This window comes from Schistocerca piceifrons, chromosome X (genome assembly GCF_021461385.2).
Source record: "Schistocerca piceifrons isolate TAMUIC-IGC-003096 chromosome X, iqSchPice1.1, whole genome shotgun sequence".
In the NCBI taxonomy this organism is placed as follows: domain Eukaryota; kingdom Metazoa; phylum Arthropoda; class Insecta; order Orthoptera; family Acrididae; genus Schistocerca; species Schistocerca piceifrons.
The window spans coordinates 750090082-750116094 of NC_060149.1; the positions used below are offsets into that span (position 1 = coordinate 750090082).

The 26013-nt window shown below is 35.4% G+C and overlaps 1 protein-coding gene across 6 annotated transcripts in view; it reads left to right on the forward strand.

The window, feature by feature from the left end:
• LOC124722841 (nuclear factor 1 X-type) overlaps positions 1–11715 on the forward strand; it is a 585762-nt gene extending 574047 nt beyond the window's left edge. For all 6 annotated transcript variants that reach the window (XM_047247961.1, XM_047247963.1, XM_047247965.1 and 3 more), the window contains 2 exons: positions 3409–3646; positions 8584–11715. In XM_047247961.1, coding sequence (XP_047103917.1) covers positions 3409–3646; positions 8584–8756 — 411 coding nt within the window. In that variant the 3' untranslated portion in view covers positions 8757–11715. The remainder of the gene's footprint in view (positions 1–3408; positions 3647–8583) is intronic.
• Positions 11716–26013: the final 14298 nt, after the last annotated feature.

Below are 26013 nucleotides of genomic sequence, written 5' to 3' on the forward strand. Positions count from 1 at the left end.
TCATTCTCTTCAGCTATATTTATTTTTCATTGTGCCCATTGTTGATGGACTGATACAGAATATGTTGAAGAAGGTAATTTAGATTTTTGCATGTCAGTCACTGTCTACTTGTTCAAAGTGATAGAAAGCTGAAGAATCTGAGGGATCTTAAAGAGAGAAAGAGCATGAGACAGGTGCAAAAGTCAGCATGAATTAAGAAGCTGTATTAGGAAATAACAGTACCTGATCAAAACAGACAATAAAAAATAAGGAGCACAGTGTTTCTGGGACAAATGGTGTAGAACGTTCACTGAAAGCACCTTATAAACTGTAATGAATATGGTATACTCTTCATTTACTTTTATTTACTGCAGATCTATTTATCTGTATGTGATATTACTGAGGGGAACAAACATTGCCAGATTGCATTTGTCATCATTATATTGTCCCAGCATCAGCTGTGATGGTATGGGGTGCCACTAAGTACACAACACAGTCACCTGTGGTTTGCATAGCCAATAATTTGGACAGCAGATGATACGTAACTGATATGTTAAGGATGGTGACTGTACCCTAGGACTGAGGTGTCCAAGATGTTACCTTTCAAGAAGATAACTCACAGCTGCAGTTTGTCTGTGCTCTGTCCTTACCTACAATGATACAGGTTGTTTCAGACTATTGCCCTTCCAACCACTGTCTAGATCTCTCACTCATTGGGAACATGTGGTCATGGGTTGCCGAGAGATTGGCATGCCATCACTCACCAACCACTATGGGTGATGAACTCTGGCATAGAGTTAAAACAGAATGGAATGATGGCCCCTATCTGTCTTCCAATGTCAGTTCAGCTCAGTGCCCAGTCAGATTACAGTTGCTATTACTGTCGGAGTTGGCAGCTCTTTGTTCTAAATTTTGTAATTTGTATACCTCCAAATCACCTACACATTTAATCATTTATTCCTACTATACTGCATATGATCTATAAGTAAAATTTTGTTCTTTACTTTCCTTTATGGTGTTTTAATGCCCAGCAGTGTGTGTAATAAGTCAGAGTACACTGCTGAACTAGAAGGTCCCTATCGACCAAACTTAGCATCTTCATTTTGATGAAACCTCTCTCTAATGAGAATAAACCAGTATACATGAGGAACATTGAGCTGTATTAATTTTCATACCCAACATTAAATATGATCCATCCAAGAATGAATATTCCTTTTAGGATATCTAAGGAAGAGGACATATATATAGCATAACAATATCTAGAACTATTCTTCCATTGTCGGTAGCATTATATTTGCATATTACAGTATGCATGTCATTATGGTTGTATTTCTTATATCAAAAGTTTATTTACAACACTTGAAAAATTTATAAATACACAATGCAAAAAGTAATAGAAATTTTTGCCACAAGAGTTGTTTGTATCTTATAGAAGTACACTGCTGCTGACATAAAACTAGTAACAAAATTTACATATTTCATACACTGACCAGTGAAAACATTATGACCACCTGCTTAATAGTTTGTTTGTCCATCTTTGGAATGAAATACACCACTGATTCTGTGAATCACAGGTCCGGCAATTCATTGGTATGTTTGTGGAGGTATTTGGCATTAGATGCTACACACAGATCATGTAATTTGCATAAATAATGGGCTGCTGACTTGTATATCCAGTGATAGTGCCTGATAGCGACCCAGATGGTTCCATAGGATTTACATCAGGAAGATTTGGTCACCAAGGCATCAACATGAGTTCACTATAGTGCTCCTCAAACCACTGTAGCATGGTTCTGGCTCCAAGACATGGACAATTATACTGCTGAAAGACATCATTACCATCAGGGAAGACATCAAGCATGAAGGGATACAGGTGGTTTGCAGCTATCAGCGTGTCTTACTACCACAGGTCCCATGCAAGCACAGGAGAATGTCTCCCATAGCATAATACGACTCCCATCAGCCTGCATCTGTGACATGCTGCACATTTTGAGCTGCCTTTCACCTCAATGACAGCATTCACAGAGACAACCATTGATCTAATGTAGCAAAAATGTGCTTCACCCAAAGCGCTGACAAGTCTCCATTAATTGACAGTCGAATCCCAATGGTCCCATGACCACTGCAATCATAATTGACGATGTCACTGGGTCCGCATGTAAACATTTAGGGGTGGGCTGTTGCAGAGCTCAATGTTCAACAATGTACAATGAATGTTGTGCTCCAAAACACTTGTGTATGCACCAGCATTGTGCTCTTTCAGCAGAAATGCCACAGATCACCATACATTCTACTTTACAAAGCAGACAAGCCTCTGAATCCCATGTTCTGTGACAAGTCATGGTCTTCCATCCATTAAGCACCTAGTGGTAGTTTCACTGTCCTTCTACCTGCTTCCATAGGTGCTAACAACAGTGGTATGTGAACATTCAAGCAGCTTCTTCATTTTTGAGATACTCGTTGACAGGCTGTGCATAATAATAATCTGCCCTCTGTCAAAGTTGCATATCTTAATGAATTTCCCCATCTGCAGCCCATGTCTTCATTAGGGTGATCCCCCGTCCATGTTTACTTCACTTACACACTTTTGTTACCATGCCATTGCCTTCAATGCCACCAAAAGTGGCATCCAACATCATGGTGGGCAGTGATCATAATGTTTTTGCTTATCAGTGTATGTTCCCTTTATGAATTAAATGAATGTGAACACTTCTGTTCAGTGCATCTCATTTGAAATCAAGGCATAAGGCTAGTGAATTTTTCAATGTGACACTTACCCCTGCTGTCTTAGAGTTCTTAATTACAAATAATTGATGGAGCTGTGGTAATTTCAGACCAGTCCAAAACGTTCCTAGAATATTAATATTTATTTATTTATGTACTCTTTGCCGTTGGACTCTAGCTGATAATTTTCAGCTGAGAGTTTAGGGTGCATCATACAATTTTATACTGTATATACAATGTATGTACAGTAAAGAAAATGGGGTTACATTTTGTGGGTACATATGAGGTTATTACACATTTTCTGTTACAGTACAACAGCTAATATTTAATTTGACATTTAATGCTCACTCATACTGTATATATATTTCTCTGTAAGATACACTTTGAAATAATTTTTAAATGAATTTAATTTCTTTACTTGCTTAACTGATTTTGGAACCTTGTTGAAAAACGTTTTGCCTGCTTCAACAGGAGCATCCACTGTCAGTTTCAGAGTTTATTGTCTCATGTAATAATTTTCCGTTCCTCTTGTGGTGTGTTCATGTACGCATGTATTTAGGAGGTTTTTAGCGTTTATTCTCACTGCTATAATATTGTGGTATATTACTTCAGCACAATGAGTCATCGCAATTTTAAAGTATAATTTAAAATTTTAAGTGCACTAGACAAAATAACATTTTGTGTTATGATTCTGGTTCCTTTCAGCTTTTCAGCTATTCAAGTATTAGTCCAGTTAGTGCCATGTCAGGAGTTATAAGTCCAACAAACTTGAGTATGTTCAGCTCTCCTGTAACAACTCCCCGTACAACACCAAGATCCACACCAATACCTCGCTGGAATACTCCTTTCATCAGTTTGGAGGAGGAGTACAACATGATGACACCACTGATATCTGGAAATGGCCAGAGCACTGAGTCTAACTCGGGAACACTTATAGATGATGGTAAGTATAGTATTTTTCAGAAAGTAATTACATTTTAATGAACTTGAAGTAACAACTGAAAATTTGCACAACAAATAATTGTATGTTGTTGCCTTAACCATTTGGCTATCCTAGCATGCCTCCAAGCTTGACTCAAATTTTCATTGAAACTGATGTCTTCACCTTCGATTTCCAAGTACTACTACTACTACTACTACTACTACTACCAGAGATTCTCTCACAAGGCATGTGAAAATAGTACCAATGGAGAAAAAGTTAATGGATTCCTGTGGCTTTCACCACCACAAAGTATATACAGGGCAAGACGAAAAAAAAGTTCAAGTGTGTAGAAGACATGGTCAGATCTCAATTTAACTACATACATGTACACACTGTCAGTGGGTCTATAAATGATTAAGAGTTGCAAATCCTTGGTACAGGTAGGTATCCCACAAGAGAATTAGTTTGCTCATTTTATTGCTGTTACCAGGCCTGGTAAGATATATAAGAAGCAAGAACAGCATCAAATGTTGAGTGATCTCTGTGAAGGACATGGAGATGCTGTATTCTTGTGTGAGATAATTATCAGCACCTGCAGAGTTTGGAATGGTTATCATTGTGAGTCTCCATTTGACCAGTTGGTCAAATCATGCAATATCAAGAATTTTGGGGCATGTGGATGTGACATTGGACTACATGGAATGTGAGGGCAGACATACTTGTTGTCAAGGTTCCTGTCAACCATGTCTAACCACCACAAGTGAGGATCACTGTATTGTATACCAAGCACATCGTAACCTCTTCATCTGCATCTGAAATCTGAGAACATGTACTGGACTCCCTGAAATATTCTCCATCATCATGCAACATTGGTCAAAGACCAGCAGCAGCTAGAGCAGGGAATTATCATACCATGCAACACAACACAAATAGCTGCATTTGGAGTGATGTTGTGACTGAGAAGAATGGACTGCTGAAGAATGGCATTGTGCTGTGTTGAACTGCAATTCTGAACTACCTCGGGTGACCATCATCAACAAGTATGGCACTGACCTGGGAGAAGTCCTATTGTTTCAATGTTTATGAGAGTCACAGTGGCGTTACTCCTTGTTTCATGATGTGGAAAACCATAGATTATGATTTCAGGTTACAGCCGGTAGTGATTGAGTAAATTCAGATAGCACAATGGCATGTCTCAGACATCCAAAATGCTCTTGTTACCTCTCATGCAACAGTATTGTGGTGCCTTTTTGCAAAAAGACAATACTTGTTGACACCTGACATGTCTCTGTGAATTGCCTGCATTATGTTGAGGTATGCCCATAGCCAATAAGATCCCCAGATCCATTCAGAATGGAACATGTGTAGGTCCAGTGTGGATATCAACTCTGTCCCAGTGCCAGTATCCAGGATATCAAGAACAATTTACAACAGTTGTGGGCCAGCTTGCCTTGGGAGAGGAAACAATGCCTTTATGACATCCTTACCAACTGAATCAGTTCATGCATCTAAGCCAGACAGGGTGCAACCTAATACTAATGAGTGGGCTCATTCTGCCATGCTGTTTGTAAATTTGATTTACTATTGTAATTACTGAACTAACATCACTTACCATCTCAACTCATGGGGCTAGATTTTGTTTCCTCCTCCATTTCTGGATGTTTCACATTTTTGTCAGGCAGTGTATACTAAATTTAATTAAATGCAAAGAAATGAAATGACTGGATCAATGGGAATGAAACAATAAAAATATAGTGACATGAACTGATATCAGTGCAAGCTGATCACATATGCTGAACTTGTGATATAATAAACTTGTTGTGAAAATTGAATACTTACGCCTGTTGGAACTGGAATCCAAGTTTCCTGGTTAATTCTTAGGCTTAGTTCAGGCCTGGATGTGTGCTCAGAAGGTGCAGTAGTTAAGATGACTGCTTTGAATAACTAAGAAGTCTGATTTTGAGTTCCAGGCTGGCACAAATTTTCAGTTTTCACAACAGATTTATTTCATTGCAATTTCAAGATATCTGAACAATTTGCACCAATATCATTTCACATCACTCCATCTTCACTGTTTCGCTCCCACTGATGCACACATTTCATTTGAGTACCTTTAATTCATTTGGTAACACAGAATTATATTTTTTATCTGTCACTTACAACAATAAGAAGAATATATCTCTTTATTATTCATTATTGTTTATGTTTTCCAACCATAAAGGTTTTTTACAATCTGTTATTAAATTTAATGGGACAAGCAAGAACTGAAACATATATGAATGTAACTAAGCACAGAACTGGACAGTAAATGCCATCATGCAAGTAAGTGCAATGTAAGTTCTATCCAATCATATGCAGCACAGCCCCAGATCTATGATATTTCTGAGCTGGGGGCAAAAAATTGATAGTACTCCCCCCCCCCCCCCCCCCCTGCTTCTTTGAGTGTTTGAGATAGGATACAAAAATTTTTTAAAAACTGATTTTTCAAAAATATGATAATTTTGTAGTGCACATCATTCTGAAGAGTTTGATACATAAAACATATATGTTAAAGGAAATGTAAGATGTTATTTGGTCTTAAGTATGCTGAAGTGCAGTACCACACCTCTTCACACAGCAGTCTTCTATTGCACATCACTGTATTTCACTCTGTGGAATTCAAATGTGTATATTTTGTAATGGAAGCCATCAAACCTATATTCAGGGCAGTGGAAATTAAAATATGCTGTGGTGCCTCTCCTACACCTATTTGGCCAGTTTGACATCCTACCTCTCTCAAAAAGAAAAAAACTCACTATTAATACTGGGTGGGCTTATTTGTAACCAGAAGAATAAGAACTCTTCAGAAAATTTGCACTCTTTGTTGCCCATTATCTTTTGTGTGGCATAAAATTAAATATCAATAAAGACAAGAGCAAGCAATACATTACACAGCACATTTTTTTATCTCTAATCTTGCTATGGCTTTACATGGCGTGCTTTCCTTTCTGTGAAAGAATCCATTACCTCGTCAAAGCTTGTCAAAAATTTTGCTACATGAAAAATCAAAATGTCATTTTCTAAGACAGAAAAAGCTGTTAATATGGATAGTACTTAAGTTTCTCTATTTGATTACGTCAGTTTTGTCACTGTGTGCTAGATAAAATGAAACAGACATTTCTAATATAGCAGCAATTGTAGCACATGCCAAATAAGCAAGCCAAATGGTCATTTTTTATCTACCTCATTTACATAAACAACAAGATAGAAATTAATTTTTGACATACCAATATCAAATGCCTAATAGGCCTACTACAAGCTACAAGCAAAATGTTTTATGTTAGTAAATAGTTTCACATTTCATTCATATACTCCAGTTCCTTAAGCATGAGATCAAAAAGCAGTAGTATGAAATTTTTATATAAATTTGAAATCAGCATATTCTTCCATATAATTTGTGTGATGTCCCTGTTTCTTCTCTTTCCTTGCTCTTACAAACAATCTTGTCATCACTAATTCTGTAACTATTCCTGCTAGTGTCAAAACTTAGCCTCACGTTAACTACACTGACCCTGCCAGAATCACCAGTTTAGTTGTGCCACATTTATTCTCAGGTTAGGCATTATTACATGTTTGTACAACACATTTTCCACACTAGCCTGAGAATAGAACTTAAGTAGCTGCTAACTGGGTACTGTACAACTAGCCCTTAGTCATGTAATGATCTGGCAAAAATTTTCTGTCCAAATTTCATTTTCTTGGATACACCAGGAAGATTACATATTAATCTTTCACACTTGTTATTCTTGTTAGTCATTTATTTCCACTCAGGTAGTCTGAATCTAAGGATTTCGCTAACAATTATACCAATGCTGATCATTCACACATACAGTCAACCACATAAATAAACAGCGATTGGCATTAACCCATTTGAGTTTATTCGGCTCAGCTCATATAGCCCCTTCCCCTTTTGTCTGCGGGAAGGTTTTTCTATTTCTAGATATGACGGGGACTCCCCCAACTGAGACGTCCCATACACTATGCACGCATTCAAAAATCAACTTATGATTCATTCAGAAATCAACTTAGAATGTGTTCAAAAATGTTTGAAAACCAACAAGGATGTGTTTCAAAATAATATGAATAATTGATAAACCAACGTGCCCTGGATTCTTGGTGCTTTGTGAAGCAAGGTTGTTTTCTTCAAGAATATGAATTTAGCGCCCCCTGAAATTGCCACCTGGGGCAAATACCCTGGCTCCGCCCTCCCCCCACGATCTGGGCCTGAGGCAGAAAAATACAGATAATTTAGTACTGAATTTTTCTCCAGTCTAAGAAGTACAAATATATTGCTAATGAAATATCAACAGTTATAATGGCTTGAAAAGTATTGCACTGCACTACTCAAAAAATGCAATACTAAGTGTGTTACAAATATCCAATACTGGAACACAATGACTGAGTGTGTTGTTTGATTTATTCATCCATAGACAATTTACATTGTAAAATACCCTTAAAATAATTGTACAATGCTTAAATTTCTAATAAAAAGTAACAGATTTTCTCTTTCTACCAGTACAACCACTCACTTTTTCTTACACATTTGTACTTCATAGCATTAACATTATTTATCTAAGAGTGGCAGTGTTTTTTTAAATCAATAAATAAATCTCTGACAGATTCTATAGTACTTGAAAATTATGTTAGAGTTCTGAGATATTTACATTTTGCAATGAGTGGTCAGATGATAAAGGTGTGTTCATTAATTTTATGCTATGCTATTTATGTTCCAAATGTTTTTGTGTAAAAACCGTTATGTGTATAAAGACAAAATTTCATTTACTAAGCCTCTGTGCTCCACTTAAAATGTGTACTAACCGTTACACTTCCAGACCAAACAAAAATAAATAAAAACTTCATGATAAATTTCCATTGGCTATGTTCCATAACATTGCTTTGATATTTCATTTTCTTTTCAGATCGATATTTCAACACTGTGGTTCACAGCAGTGAAGGAATAGATGCCACTCAAGGAATTACATCTGGAGATCCAGGATCTAATGGTTCAAGCAGTGGAGCTCGTACTCCCCCATCAAGGACACCAAATTCTAGCTCCAACCCATCCACACCCACCAAGCCACAGTCATCTTAAGCTGTATATTAGCACTATTAGATTTTGCTCAATTTATTATGTGTGTTTGCTAAGCATTGGGCCTGAATGGTACCTGCTGTAAACTTCCCCTTTTAATGGTAACAGCAGGGTTTGGCAGTAATCTCCAAGCGTTGTGTGAAATGAGAATCTTTAGTTGGATGTGTTTGAAGATGCATTTTTATAACTCTTCCCTTAATTTGTAAGATTTGAGTTGGATGAGAAGTAGATTTTCTCATATTGATCAACTAGTGCACAACTAATGGAAGCTGAGACAATCAGCCCAGAAAGTATGTGTGCCATAATGTTGTCACTTTAATATGTGTTGTAAATAGTTGTTTTATTTGTGGTGTTATCAGTCACAATTCCCAGTCATCTTGCATGGGAAAACAGATTGTTTTCTAACTACCAAAGACTTTAGCCATATTTAAAAAAATGTGATGACTGATATGGAGTTGTGTTAGAGTTCTCATTGCTATGTGATTTCTTTTAAATATTTTCTTTTTTTAAGCACATTGTGAGTATGATGTTTACATCTTGTAGCTTGTTTTTGTTGTTGTACAGAACACAGTTTTAAATAGTTTGTTGGGTGTCAAAAATTTTGAAAAAATTTTTGTTATGCTTACAGTCAGTTTGATTACAGTTTCAGTGTTTCTATTTGTTTATTTATGTAGTTGTTAACAATAAGAATTTTTTGACAAATGTAAGGTGGTTGATGTTGAGTATGAACACTGTTTGTAAAATTTGTTACATTTTACTGTACATATCAGATTATTTTTTAAGTAAAAGCAGTGCAGTTTTGTATGTCTTTTGACCTTAGGTTATTAACTTATGAGGGCATCTGAAAAAAGATACTCAACTCATATACTGTTAATATATATTATTAATTCTCTTGTTGCGCCAACAGCTTGTTTAAGGTATTTTGTTTGTTTCTAATTCTGTCTGTGTTTCAGTGAGATTGATATTCACAAGTTTTTATTTTTGTAAGTACAGAATCAAGCAACATGATGTTTTAGAACATATTCAGTAGTGAAGTGGCATCAGTGATCCATTATTTCAAATGGAGGAGATATCTGTCACACAGACAAATGTTGTATTGATACAATGTTTCTGGAGCGTTTATTTATGAGTACTAGTCAATGAATAAATTCAAAAGGGCCATTAAGCTCTTTTTTCTTATTTTTTTATGTGAAGGTCTTCTGCAGTGTGATATAAAACTTTGGGAGGGTTTTTGTAATAAGCATCTGTTAGAGTGTTAATATGCCACACTTTTTCATTGATTAATTATTTTTTGTAGACAAGGACAATGGGCCTCTGTAGAGATCTCAGTGATAAAATATTACTTTATTCTGAGGTACAAAGTGTAATTGGCTTTGAATTGTCAAACAATGAAGAAAAGATTTGCAGTTAAGAAGAATGGCTTGCAGATAATATTTTACAAATCTGTGATGCAATAAGTCGTAGCCTTGCCTTAAAAGCAAATAATTAGATAGAACCGTAGATTAGATATGTTTGTTACTGTCTATATAACATGAAGTATACTAACAAGACGGTGCTAGTGGACATTCAGAAGGTATGAAGTTTCTAAAATACACATTTGTTTATCTTGCCAGTATCAGAAATTCCATCATTTGTATGTGCAGCTGAAATAACACCTTTATCACTGAGGCATACCTAATTCTAGCTCATATACATACTGAATCCTGCAAATATAGCAATATGAATGACTAAATGTCCTGTAATATGTAGCAAATGTGGTGTGTTACTCAGCTGTTTTAGCTTCTGTTGATTGGATGACAAAATATTGTGCAAATTTTAATTGATGTTAGAAGAAAAGTTACAAGTACTGCAGCACTGATTTGTATAAAGACTGGAGCAATCTCTGAAGGCTCAAGATTTTTTTACTGTACTTTTATTTTACTTCAGGCAAGGACATGTTCCAAAATATTATTTATTTCATATAGTTAGTTAGTTTTGTGTAGCCACTTGAAAATGAATATGTTGTGTTTACTGTATTATGCTCAAACAGTCCATTTACAAAAAGAATGAAGGAGAGAGGAGAGGAAGGAAAGAGAAAGAGCGTGTCTCTCTCTGCTAATGGAAGACTACAGAATAGGAGACAAAGCATGAATGCTAAAATAGCTGAGTTCACTACGTGTTGCAACAAGGAACTACATCATCATTTTTTGTCCATGATGGTGACTGCAGTTAAACTGTATGCCCCTACAAAAGTTGTAAGATTGTTGTGTGTTTGCCTTGTGGGACCCAACTTTTGTGGGAAATCAATTAAAACATTTATTAATAGCTATGATCTGTAGAGAATAATAGTGTTTGATACAAATTAATATTTGGCATCTTCAGCTTTAAGGGATGTATGAGCCCAAAAGATATGTGACATATACTAAGACATTGTCTGCCAGCCAATTGTATGTTATCCTAGTTTGAGAAACGGTATTGAATCCTTGTAGATGGGATTAGATTAGAAAAATGAACATATTTTGGGCCTCTGATTACCATGCACATGTCAAATACTGGTGTACTGGTCTTTTACCAGTCAGTTCTTACATAACCAAAGAGGAATCAGTTGTGAAACAATTTGTTAGCAGATTCATAGGTAGAGCTTGTTGCAGTGTGGTACAAACTTGACTAGCCAAAAGTTAGTGAAGAAAACAAATTGTAGAAGAGACAAATCTCCAGTTAGTAGAGTAGTGGATTTGAAAGAAAAAACTTTTGATAAATAGCAATTTGTTATATATTGTTACATATACCAGTTGTTGATGATATTGCAAGTTAGTCATTCAGTCACTTCTTGTTTTGTAAGTACAGTAACAAGGCTCAATGTATTACTGTTTGTAAATGTGCTAAACCAGCACGTTCATGACAGACTGTGTACAAGCTTTACTATAATCCAGAAGATTGTATCATAATAGTCATTGTAAAATATAGAATTTTTGTTTTCATATTTAATCATTACATTTAATTTAATTCATACACATAATCATCCATTTTAGCACAAAACATATTGGCAGAAGCTGTTTAATGTGTCTATCATGTTTCTATACATACTTGTGAATCTGCGTCAAATAACAAAATTTCATAAGTATAGGGGACTCAAAAAGGTGAGACTGTGAGCATTTCGATAACCAATAAAAGTGCCAAGTATCTGCAAAGTATTTCCATTTCAAGCTACTGACACAAAATGTAAAAGTTGATTGAATCAGGATAGTCTCCTATGCGAGAAGATAAGAATTAAAAGCATTTTTGTCACCATGATAGAAACTCCATGCACAGTAGAGTCTAAACTTCAGCAATAATGTGTCTCAGAACTCAAGCTTCTGTATATAATTTCAGACACTGAACTCGGACATGTGAATATATAGAAAATAAAATCTTCTAAAACCTCTGGATTATAGTTAAGTTTGCTCATAATGTTAAAATTCATAGATAATAACTTCAGTATTTCCTTTTCATGGGACTGTGAAATGAATTTGGTATAGTTTTATTACAAAAAATGCAGGAACAGGCACCACCAGTGAGCTGCTTATTTTTATAGAATATCATTTTGCCACATTTTGGCTGTTTGTGCTGCAACTGATATGAACTGCAGCTTAATAAATACAAAAAGTCACATAGCCCGTTTTTCAAGAGAATTTTGAAATAATGATATATTAATAGGCAGTTAAGTATAGTCTTCCTGTATTCCAACATTTCACATGGTAACTATTAAAATATTCACTTTTGAATTGAAAATTGCTTGAAATATATTGCATTGTTTATTAGTTCAGTAGTTCTAACTTGTACCATTTTTTCACCACATTAAAAACTGATCCATCAGGTGACAGGTAATCCAGTTGCAATATCAAATAAAAGTTTGTAATTACCTGTTGTTTGTTGAAGCAACAGCTTCTGTTTTCATAAGACCTTTTACATTTCATTTATACAAAGCATTACCTATTTGACTCACAATTCCAAAGTCGGATATCCACTGTAAGTATTAATTCACATTTCAGGATTGCTGTACCAAGAAGATAGGGTGAATTACATTGTGTCACTACAATGTTGTCATTTCAGGACTGATAATAAAATTTGTATCACATACTTTAAAATTTCAGAATGTGCACCATTAAATTTAGTTCACTTCTACCAGTGGTTCAAGATTGTTTTCTAGTCTTACGACTTTTGATAGCCCTATAAACTTTATCTGCAGAGAGAGTACTAAAAAGGAAGTTTTCTGTTATAACAAGTAATTAAACTTTTCAGTCAATATAAACTCATCAAATACCATATGATCAAAGATTATACAGAATGACTGCTATTATATAAAAAGATCAGTATTATCACAGATAAATTTCTGTATTGGTGCTAATTACTATTAAAAATATTTACAGTGATAAGATGGCAAAGAAAACTAGCTAACCAAAAATTCTTACACACACAGTGCGGCACCAGAAATGAAGTCACTTAAAACTTCAAAACAGACTCCTGTAGAATTTTATTTGTGGAGTACACTATTTAGAGGAATGTGGTGACATATACCATGATCCATTTGACTTGCAGACCTTGTTTTGAATCTCAGGTGTTTATCTGTGTTTCTATGGCCAAAGGGATAAGGGGTGCTGCTAATCCCTGTGTAAACAACACATGTATTTTTCACTTCATCATAGGATAAATATGTACTAAAGATTTTTTTTGTTTGAACATATATGCATTCATACACAGATCCACATGCATTTACGAATATGCAGATATCTATTTTTATCTTTGTAATAGCTTCCAAACCACAAACATAAGACACATTACAATTTAAACAGGTGTCATTTGCTTAGTGCTGTAGAAAAAATAAAACTACAGCAACTTTCCATATGAAAATTTCACTGGATTTGTCGTGGTGATAAAGAGAGTAAAAAAGCATTAGTATTGTGGATCAGTTATTATTTTCTAATTATTGTGATGATTATGTTGAAATTTGTAAGAAACTGCGACAATGAGTATCATATACCACAAGAAAAAGTTATTTATTGTCTTTCCAAAACAGTCATCAAATATAAGTTAAGGTTTCAAGAACTTTTTCATTACATATATTAGATTAACTAGTGCCACATATACGTGAATAATCCATGCAATTTTTTCCCCAAATTTAAGGACAAAAAACTGGGGGGGTTCAGATTAATTGTAATAAGGTTGGTACTGCTCTGCCTCCATCAACAGATCCTGTAGTGTTGTTGTGGCCTCAGTCTGTGATGGACCAGTAGCTCATTAGGTGTGAAGAAGTGTTAACTATGTGTCAGTTATGGCTACCAGTTCTTGTTATTGATTGTACACAGTTTTAAAAAATTTAAAATTCTTAAAGAAGCAGAGAAAATTGGAAACTGTTCGGTGGAAAGAAAGTACGATGTGAGTGAGGGTTGTATTCACAATTGGCAAAAAAAAAAAAAAAAAAAAAAAAAAAAAAAAAAAAAAAAAAATGAAACATGGCTTCAAGAAATGAACAGTAATCATCATCATTACATGACCAAAAAGCGAAGTATCTGACCTTGAAAAAAGTCTCTGTGATTATGTAGATGAGAAGTGAGAGTAGGGGTGTGCAGTGATTAGTGAAATGTGTCCAACTCAAAGCATTGGCCTCAGCCATAGAATTAGACATCACCAGCTTGAAAGCTAACTGGAGCTCGCTATCAAGACTTTTCAATTGAAATGGATTAGGCTTCTGGAGGAAAACTATTGCTCTATTGCTTCCAGGCAATTATGAAGAAAAGTAGTGAATTTTCATCACTATGTGGTAATTCTGTGCCACAAACATTCCTATTTATTATCTCAGACTGGTAATGTGGATCAAATGCCAGCCTATTTTGAGATGCCATTTGACAACACCGTGGACAGGAAATGGAAATCCAGCATCATGATATAGACTGACAGCAATGAGAAGCAAAGGCGTATACTAAAGTTGTGTGTAACTGGTGGTGGATGAAAACTACCACCTGTCATGATACTTAAAATGAAAACTATCGCAAAAATATCAGTGAAAGTCATAGTGGTAAGAGTGAATCTGAAAGCATGGATGGACAATATCCTCGTGGTTGACTGGATGACACATGTTTGGCAACATCAGCCTGTTGTGTTACTAAATTTATGTGACATGTTGGTCTTGGACAGCTTCCATGGACATACAAGTCAGGAAGTGTGAGACAAGTTACAAAATAGGAAAATTGACATGCTCATTATCCTTAGAGGCCTAAAATCCATCCTGCAACCACTAGAGGTGTGTATAAATTGGCCATTCAAAGCTGCATTTAAACAGCGATACACACAATGGATGGAAACCATGAGTTCACGAGTGGAAATATCAAGCAGCTGGATCTGTGTGATTTGTGAGTGGCTGAAATGTGCATGGGACTACATTTCACTACCACTGGTGGCAAGGTCCTTCAAAAACAGTGGTATCACAGATTCACTGGATGGAATCAACGATGATGCTCGTTGGGAAGATGGTGACTACAACAATATTCTTCCACTAGTGATGATGATGAAAGTGATGGTGAATAGAATCATTATGTTAGAATAAGTTTTTTGTAAATAAAACACTAATTAAAGCCAATATTTTGTTTTCTTAAAATTAGTGTGTGCAGATTATTCGATGGCACGGATTATTCGATGGGGTGGATTATTAATGTAAATATAGGATTTAATTTTCAACTGCAATTTCAGTTACCAGTTTCATCATCATGTTTGTGGTAATAAGTACTTAATTTAGTCATTGTCAATGCAGTTTTACTGCAATGTTACTGGTTTTACACATATGTGAATGTGCAGTGTAGATACACCCTTTGCCATTAATTAATAATAAAAATTATTATGCTTTTTAGTGTTGTGCTATGGTATCTCGTTTGACTACCAACAATGATATGAATGGAACTCAATATGTCTGTGTCTGCAAATAAATTTCAGAAGAAATAATTAAATATCTGATGGAGGTTGGCCAGTACCATTACATGTCGACCACTTCTCCTTTTCCACTTAGAAATGGAATGATAAAATCATGCTTTAGAACGGAACTTCCAAGGTGGAAATAGGAAACAAAAATGAGGAAAGGCAAACATCAACTGAAGCTGATTGGCAGACAATATATGGATAAAAGCAACAGTACTTAAAAATCACTAGCTTTCATGCTATCATTATATTTACAGTTTAAGTATGAACCTATGCACAAGCAATAATATGTGCACCAAAATACTTCAACTCACAGATATGGTGATACAGACTGTTTGTGAGTAATAAAAATGGATGGGGCAATGGGAAGGATGATAGATGGAAAGACAGGTAGCTCTCAGAGACAGTAGTAACACTGATAACAGTCATAAAACTTAAAGAAAAGGGGATGAAAAAGATATATATAGAATGTTGTGCTTCTGGAGAAAAGAGAAAATGATATCTGTGCTGTTGGCCCAGATCATATACTTGTTGTCAGTGGATCTAAACCAGACAAGGGATTTGAGATGCTGAGTATAGACAGGAAGGATACATCTATGTCGTTCAGACCATGGTCATCTGTAGAACTTTATGCAAGTTTCTAAAATTGCAGTTTTTTTTTTTTTATAACAGAAAACTTGAGAAACTCCTGTTGATTACTAACAGAAACCAGCAAAATCCGAACAGGAAATAGAACTTAAAAAAGGACTGTTCAGTTTAAGTGACTACTGTTTGCATACAAAACTTAATTTCCATGTTGATGGATTTCACTGCATTATCTTCACACCTTCTGTTTCTTGTAAAATTGACTGGCATAATTACGAATTACTAAAATTTGTTGTGAAAGCTGCATTTTTTAAATTATATGGATAAAGTGTAACTCAGGCCAGAATTCAGCAAGATGAATGGGGAAAACTCAAAACAATCAAAAATTGCCCAACACCTGTTACACTTGACAGTCTGTGATCGAACCAAGATGAGTCCTATTGAGCGCCCCCCTCCCCCATGTATGCAGTCATGCCAGCTGTAATGCTGAATGTGTAATTCTGTGAGTGCATATTGTGCTGTGTTGCACCCCATGGAGTTTGAGAACATCCTATGTCTTTTAAGATCTTTATGACTTTGTTTTTTTTTTCACACTTTTCCTCTCTTCTAATGCAAGAAATATTTTTTTTTTTTTTTCAAATTGATGTATTATGGTCCATGGATGAGGTACAGATAGTACAGCAATACTATATTCTGCAGAGTCTTCTAAAATAATTCTAAATGTGGATTAAGCTAGCCATGACATGTCTTCTTGGACCAGAGATAGATGGTAAATTCCTGTAGCAATAATGTTGTGGACAGAAAGAGGGAGTGACTTTGTGGGAACTGGGGAAGGATATTGGGCAGCTGTACTGTCACCTTGTTTATCTTATGGTGAGAATAGGCACAGGAATTCGAGCACCAAGTGTTGGAATGATCCCTGTCTGGAGCTCAATAAGAACTGTACAAGGAGGGGACAGAGTATTTAAAAAAATAATTTTTGGTATTAGGCTGTGTCATTGTAAAACACTAAAGCAATCAAACTGTCAACATTTTGATTGACTTGCCGTGGTCCTTATCAGGGCAGACAGAGATTAGTTTGGGGTCTGCATTTTGGCAATGTTCTGCAAATCATCATATCTGCATTGAATGCATGACAATATCCAAACCACCACCTCATCGAAGAAATGGCATAATTTCCAATGAAAAGCTTGTATTGCAATTCTGTACCCCAAATTCTAGAAGGGAGCAAGTTCACCAAACACAGACTCCATTTTGACAGTCATCATCTTGGCCAAACTGGAAAGTCTGCCCACCGCTTTCAGCCCTCATGCAGTTTGACACTGCATCTGTAGTGGGGAACAGGAGAGAGCCAAACACCATACCACCCCCAAGTTTCCAGATGCCTTTCCTCTCCCTCCATTTCCATCAGAATAAGCAACCACTTATAAACACTGTTGTCACAGATTAAGGTAGGTGCATTTTAGTGTTTGTGTTGTTGTGTGAGCAAAACTGCATTCTTAAACTGGAAAAAGAGCAACACTTAGAAAGCTGCTGGTGTCTCTCTGTTGTTATCTGTACCCTTTCATCACCTTCCTGTGTGTGGCTACCTTCCTCATTTTTATTTTTTTTTTTTCTGCATGCTTCCATACAAACCCTAATCTCCCCTCTGTCACCTTGATGACTTTTATGCAAAATACATTACATTCAGAGTAATGTTTCATAGCCCATCTAAAGTACTGGCTCTTAAATTTATCCAAGTCTATTTCATAAAAAGAACAGTTTCTTTCTCCCAACAATCCCTATTTAGATTTCCTGGCCATTTATGTTACACTTACATATGGACTAAAATGTGTGGCTGCGAATATATTGATAAATCTTTGAATTTCTGAGACCTCCTTTGGCAGGCAAATTTGATGACTCATAATGTATGTTATAACTTATAAAATACCAGACAATTTGATACACATCCAAATAATTAATAGACTCTTAGTTATTGGTTACGAAAATTTCTAAAGCCATTTTTCAAACATTCACGTCTCTTCCAAGTGTTGCATGTCTACACTGCTGGACATCAAAATTTTACACTGTGAATGCAATATCCAACTAAAGTCAAAGTGGCATGAAGTGTACTACATGATTGGATATGGAAACAATTAGCATTTCAGCAGGGTCACACGAAGTATCTAGGAGTAAACCCATCTACATTCTGTATCTAAGAAAAGATTACGGAATGGGTTTCTTAATTGGAAATTACATAGTAATGTTGGCTGTTCATGAGAAGATAAAGTTATACCTGTTGTAAGAAAAAGGGACACCTACCAGCACATGTCAAAATTTGAAAGCAACAGGACTGTGACCTACTGAGATGGCAGTTTGTTATTCTGCACTATTGCAGCTCAGATCAGTCAGGAACCCATGACTGTTGTGCAAATACTGAATCAGTTGGTTGAGGAGGACCACATTCAATGTCATCACCATCACTATATTTTAACAGCCCTATGCAGCCAGCATCTGAGAGGACAGATGTATTGTTCACTCATCTGTGCAGAATTACACAGCCAAATTACATACTCTGAGTCAGGAAATAGTGATGTTTTGCAGCAAAACAAAATCCATCCAGACAACCACAGACCATTAGGACAGTGATCATTGTTGCACATTCCCTCAACTCATAGCAGCGGGAGGTGGCTGACAGCAGTGGGTCAGACAACAACAACAGAATCAGGAGTGGCCCATTGTCATCAGATGAGTCCTGGTTCTGTCTCCATTATCACAATGGTCATATCCATATGTGGAGGCTGCAAAGAGAATAAACATTACCAAATTGCATTTATCATCATTATATGGGCCCATCACATAGTATGATCATATAGGGTTCTATTGAGTACACAACACAATCACTTCTGGCTCGCCTACACAGCAATTTGGATAGCAGTTGTTAGATTTCTCATGTGTTAAGGTGGATGACTGTACCCTTCCTTCAGGATATCAATGCTGATATCTTTCAACAAGATAACAAACGACTGCACATTATCCTCATTGTCCTGACCTACCACAGTACAGATGATGGTCAAATGTTACACTGGCCAATATGATCTCCATATCTCTCACCCAATGAAAACATCTGCTTTTGGGTTGTCAAAAGATTGGCATTCCACCACTTGCCATCAACTGTGATTGATGAACTCTGGCAGGTAATTATGATGCGCCTATATTTGTCATCCAAGCTCAGGTTGACTCAGCGCCCAGCTGGGTTTGAGCCACTGTTGCTGCCAGAGGAGACAGCTCTCTCTACTAAATGCTGCACCACCTATATCCTAAAATCTTCAACAAATGTAATTGTGTAAATAATCTTCCTACTCTATTTTGTGTATGTACAATAAGTAACATTTTGTTATCTGCATTCCTTCATGATGTTGTAGTTTTAATGACCAGAAGAGTATTTCATGAAATGTATTTTTCATTCTGATGGTCGTGATTTCAGAATATGCTAACAAAATAATGGCATTTACACTATTTTATTTATTAAAATTTGGTTGTAAGTCCTGTACTTCCACCAACATGAATGTTTTATACTAACATTAAACTGACATTCAAGAGTGTTTTGATCCATAGTTTAGGTAGCAGTATGATTACAATATTTGTTATACCTTATGCCTTAACATTGTTTATTTCATTAGGGTGCTCCAAAAGGAACAAACAGAAATGTTCACAACTGTAATTTACATAACAATTAGTAATTATTGGCAAAATTTCTCTTTAAAATGAACTGCTGACACATCAGTTTAGATGTATGACTGGTTTGCAATAGTGTCAAAAGACTGAAGGTTCATAGTCTGGGCAAGGCAAAATTAAGAATTGAGAACAGGGAGATGAATGAAGTAAAAACTGATTTTTGGGAGACTCAGTATAATTACTACAAAACACAATGTAAGTTGCACTGATTTTTTCTATGTCATCAACAAAGGTTTCGTTTAACTACACACAAAATATTAATAACAATAATAATAATAATAATAATAATAATAATATTTATTCAACATCGAATAATCAAATACAATCCCTAGAAATAATACAGTTTCAGGACATCATACAGATTATTCTTCTGAATACATCAGTTTATAAATTACAAACTAAAGATTTGTTTGTATTAATAAATTTTACATTTTGATGGATTTTACATTTGGTAGTATACAATCACGATATTACAAATATTGTTTTTATCAACATTATATTAGTTGTAGGTTACTTAAAACTATGAGCTTGACATACTTATGAAGCACTTTTCATATGGATATGATACTTTTCTATGGAATAAAAAGGGTTTTCAATTAGAATTCTTTTTAGCTGATCTTTTAATTTGTTAGTAGGAAGGGCTGTGAGACTTTTTGGTAGGGCATTGGCTAGCTTCAGCCCAGCATGAAGTGCATGTTTTTCATATAAAGCTGTTCTGTGGCTATTTACATGGTATCTGAACTTTTGCCTTGTATCATACTGGTGCAGGTCACAGTTGAAATTTGGATTTATTGTTTTCACAAGCAATATAACTTTCAATATGTATACACGTATAATGATAAGCACACTTAATTTTGGGAACAGATTCTGAACTGATTCTCGAGGTTTGGCACCACAAAAAATTCTGATAACTTTTTTCTGTAGTATTAATAATGTACTTAGGTTGGCTTGAGTTGTCGCACCCCATATTTCTACAGCATAGTTTAAGTTTGATGAGAATAGGGCATGATAAGCAGTTTTTAGTACACACATGCCCTTACAATATTTGCTAACCATATTTATAGCAGACACATTCTTCAACAGCTTACATGCTAAGGAATCACTATGCATGTCCCATTTGAAGCTGTCCTGGATTGTAATTCCCAAGAACTTTGTCCATTTTTCCTTTTTTACAATGTCATTTCCTATAGATAATTTCATGTCAAATTCTATTTGTTTCCTTTTGTTAAATTCCATCATTGCAGTCTTTGAAGCACTTACATTTAGATGGCTTTCATTAAAATACTTGACTATTTCAATAGTTACACTGTTGCACTGTACCTCCAGACTCTCATAGTCTTTGTGTTTACACACTATTGATGTGTCATCTGCATACAATATTTTTATACAGTTAGGAGAACACTACTGTATATCATTAACATAAATCAAGAAAAGAAGGGGTCCCAAGATAGAACCTTGAGGCACTCCATATTTGATATCAGTAATTTTAGATTTGTAAGACCCACTGTTTGTTTTAAGCAAGACAAATTGTTTTCTATTGCTCATATACAATTTTATTAGCTCATAGCCAGTTCCTCTGATACCCAGGTTCCACAGCTTGTCAAGTAATATGGTGATGTTGACGCAATCAAAAGCTTTTTCTAGATCAAGGAACAATCCAGTTACATACTCCTTGTTCTCTATGGCCGTTATTATTTTGTCTATTAATTGTGCTGCTGCTACTGATGTTGACTTGTTTTTCATAAAGCCATTCTGATTTTCAAATATTAAATTGTGTTGACTCAGGAATGTCATTAGTCTAGTATAAATATCTTTCTCAACTACCTTAGAAAATGCAGGTAAGATTGAGATGGGGCAATAGTTTTCAATTTTAGATTTATCACCTTTCTTGTGAATCGGGGTTACTTGTGCTGTCTTTAGACTATATGGGAAACAACCTGATGCAATTACATCATTTACTGCTGTGGCCATGGCATCAGATATGTTGTCTATGCATCTTTTCAGTGTACTGATAGACAATCCATCATAGCCTGCTGATTTTGTATTTTTTAATGACATTACTATGTTTATGACTTCCCTGTTATTGGTTGGGGCCAAGTATATGGTTTGTTTGATTGGAGTGCCCCTATATCTATGCTGAAGATTCTTAAAATGGTCATTGACAGATTTTCCAGCAGAAGAAAAGTACTCATTAAAAACATTTGCAATCTGACATTGACATTTCATGATATGCCATTTATGGTTTATAGTAAAATCACTTGTTGATCTGTCCTTACAATTGTTATGAATATTTTCCTGTTCCATTACGTTTTTATCCACCACATCAAGTGATAAATAGTGTGTACTTGTACATTCTGTAAATGGAAAGCATACAAATATGAAGCTAAGCCAAATCAGATTGAAAGTGGTAAATAAAGAAAATATAAAGTTATTGGCTGTGGTATTCCTTTCAGTTTATGCAGCTATAAATTAACAGTCATGAAGTTTCATTATTGAAAATAGAAATACTCATACATTCAGCAGACTCATGGACAAGTTTTAAGAGAACACATTAAACCTATAAATACAAATGTAAAATTACTATTAAGCATAGGTAAAAGTTTGTCTTCTGTTTGTAGATAAGTAGCTCAAAGCTAAAGACACTTTGTTTTACATATTTAATTACACAGAAGAAGATATAATGACCACTGACACTTTCAGAGTGACATGTGCAGCACATATGTGAACAATATAGTACACAAAAATCACAGGGAAAAAGCAAAGAGAACAATAAACACAAAACAGAGCTCTAGTACAGTATATTGCTTTCCCCAAAAGACACATAACATACTGGCTGCAATAAAACACTGCCAACAAACTTTAAAGGAGGTGCTTAAAAATGTTATTAGGAAGGCAAAGTATGTGGTATACAAATAGAATAGCTAATTCACAGGATAAAATTAAAACCATATGGTCAGTTGTGAAGGAAGTGTCTGGTCAGCAGCACAAGGTTGATGATACAAAGTCAGTTCGCAGTAAAAATATTTCTGTTACTGGTAAATCAGATATATGTACAGTATTTAACAATCATTTTCTGAGCATTGCTGGTGAATTCAATAAAAATTTAGTGTCTACAGGGAATCATATAACTTTCTTGGCAAATGCCTTCCAGAGATTTATGTCCAAAATACTCCTCTGTGATACAGGCAAGGGGGAGATTGAGTCAATAATTAAATCACTGAAGACTAAGGACTCTCATTGTTATGATGGAGTGTCTAGCTTAATATTAAAGTGCTGTGCTGCACATGTTAGCCCTGTATCGAGCCATATTTGTAATTTTTCCTTTAGGAAAGGTCAGTTTCCTGAGTGGTTAAAGTACTCAGCAGTAAAGCGGCTTCATAAAAGTGGAGAAATGGATAATGTAGATCATTTTAGACCTATCTCTATGCCATCAGTGTTTGCAAAAGCAATTGAAAAGGCTGTGTTTGTAAGGATAATTGATCATTTTATATCACATGATTTGCTATCAAATGCACAGTTCAGCTTTAGAACTCATTTAACAATTGAAAATGGTATATTCTCTTTTCTCTGTGAGGTACTGGATGGGTTAAACAAAAGGTTTTGAATGCTTGGCATATTTTTTTTATTTAACTAATGCATTTGATTGTGTTCATCACAAAATATTGCTCCAGAAGTTGGACCATTACGGAATACAAGGTGTAGCTCACAATTGGTTTACCTCTTACTTTAGCAACAGGCAACAAAAGGTCATTATTCACAATGTTGATAATGACTGTGATGTGGGGTCTGAGTTGGGTACTGTCAAGTGGGGGGTGCCCCAGGGATCAGTGTTGGGGTCACTCCTGTTCCTTATTTATATAAATGATATGGCCTCTAGTGTTACAGGTAACTCTAAAATATTTCTGTTTGCTGATGACGCTAGCTTGGTAGTAAAGGGTGTTGTGAGCAACACTGGCTCGGTTTCAAATAGTGCAGTACATGACCTAAGTTCATGGCTTGTAGAAAATAAACTAACGCTAAATGACAGTAAGACTCAGTTCTTACAGTTTCTAACACACAATACAACTAAACCTGACGTTTTAATTTCACAGAACTAGCATATGATTAGTGAAACTGAACAGTTCAAATTTCTAGGTGTTCAGATAGATAGTAAGCTGTCGTAGAAAGCCCACATTCAGGATCTTGTTCAAAGACTTAATACTGCCATTTTTGCTATTCGAATTGTTCGACACGAAAATTAGTCTACTTTGCTTATTTTCATTCGCTTATGTTGTATGGTATTATATTTTGGTGTAACTCTTCCCATTCTAAAAGGATATTTTTGGCTCAGAAATGGGCAGTTCGGGCAATAAGTGGTGTACGTTCAAAAACCTCTTGCCGACCCCTGTTCACGAGTCTGGGTATTTTGACATTGGCCTCTCAATATATATATTCCTTACTGTCATTTCTTGTTAACAATATTAGCTTATTCCCAAGCATATGCAGCTTTCACTCAGTTAATACTCGGCAGAAATCAATTTGGATCGGACTTCCTTAACTGGTGTGAGGTATACTGCTGCATCCATTTTCAATAAGCTACCACTTGAATTCAAAAATCTTAGCAGTAACCCACATGCTTTCAAACTGAAACTGAAGAGTTTCCTCATGGATCACTCCTTCTAGTCTGTTGAGGAGTTCCTTGAAAATTTCAGCTGATTCTTATTGTATTGTTGATTGCATTTACTTAAACTTATGGACTGACATTTTCTGAGTTCATAAATATTTATTTTTATCTGTTATTACTTTTATGTTGTAATTTCATGTACTGAAATTTTCCATGACCTTGGAGATTTGCTCCTTAATTTGGTCCCATGGAACTTGATGTGTAAATAAATAAATAAATGAATAATAAACAGACAAACAGGAACCTAAATGCTGAACATCATCTACCGACAGTATAGAATGTTGAAATTATAGGGGAAAATGCCTACCCTTAGGTGATCTCTTCAGATGGATCACAGATAGAACTTCTAACAATGACCCTGACAGAATTAAGAACATTAGATGGTGTCAAATTTGTCCACACCTATGACACCTACAATGCTTATGACTTGTCAGCACATAAACTCACACTTAGGCCTACTGCTGAAGTGGTAGCCTAATTTTGACACTCTGTAGCGTTGATGGATGACACTTCAAGACCTAAGTTCCTAACTTTAGTTTGTTCAAGACACACCCTACAGCATCTCAAAAGTTTGTGGGTGTCATTTTTTCACACTCTGCTGAACTATTATTCCCAATATCCCACCTCAGTTCTACAGAAGAGGATATGAGTGGACACTGACACTTTCAGATTGCCATGTTGAACACAGAGATTAACAATATGGAATACAAAAACCTTACAAAAAAGCAAAGAGAATAATAAGCAGCAGACAGATCTCCACAACTCCATATTACATCCAATGAGAGGTGTGAGTAGTAGAACTATCCTTTCCAAAACCCAATCTCAGTTCCATAGATTGCTAACTATATTACAGATTTGAACACCCCTAATTCTTCTTACAGCTTAACAAAGTTTTGCTTGGATTACAATTTTGTAAAGATATCAGCAAATTGATTCTCTGTGACAACATACTTAACATTTCTTTACCTTTCCAAACATAGATTTCAATCCAATACATTTTTAATGCCTTTTTCCCAACCTATTATACTCTTTATGCCCAGGGGCAATACAAAATTTATTGTTTTTATGTGTCATAAGTTCCTTATTTTTCAGAGTATTCACAGCATCCAATTAGTTTATATGCCATAAATTTTCTGCAATACTTCTTGCAAGCAATAAAAACTTTGCCTCTATAGAAGACAATGCCACAGCACTTTATTTTCTAGGTACCAGCCTATTGTCTTGCCAAACAGCTTTTTCTCATTTTTACTGCATTCCATAAACTAATGTACTTTTTATGAAGTACAGTGTGCTGGTTTATTTAAACATATCCAAAATATTTTTATATTTACATCCTGTGGATCATTCTGATATAGAGTAAAATACACA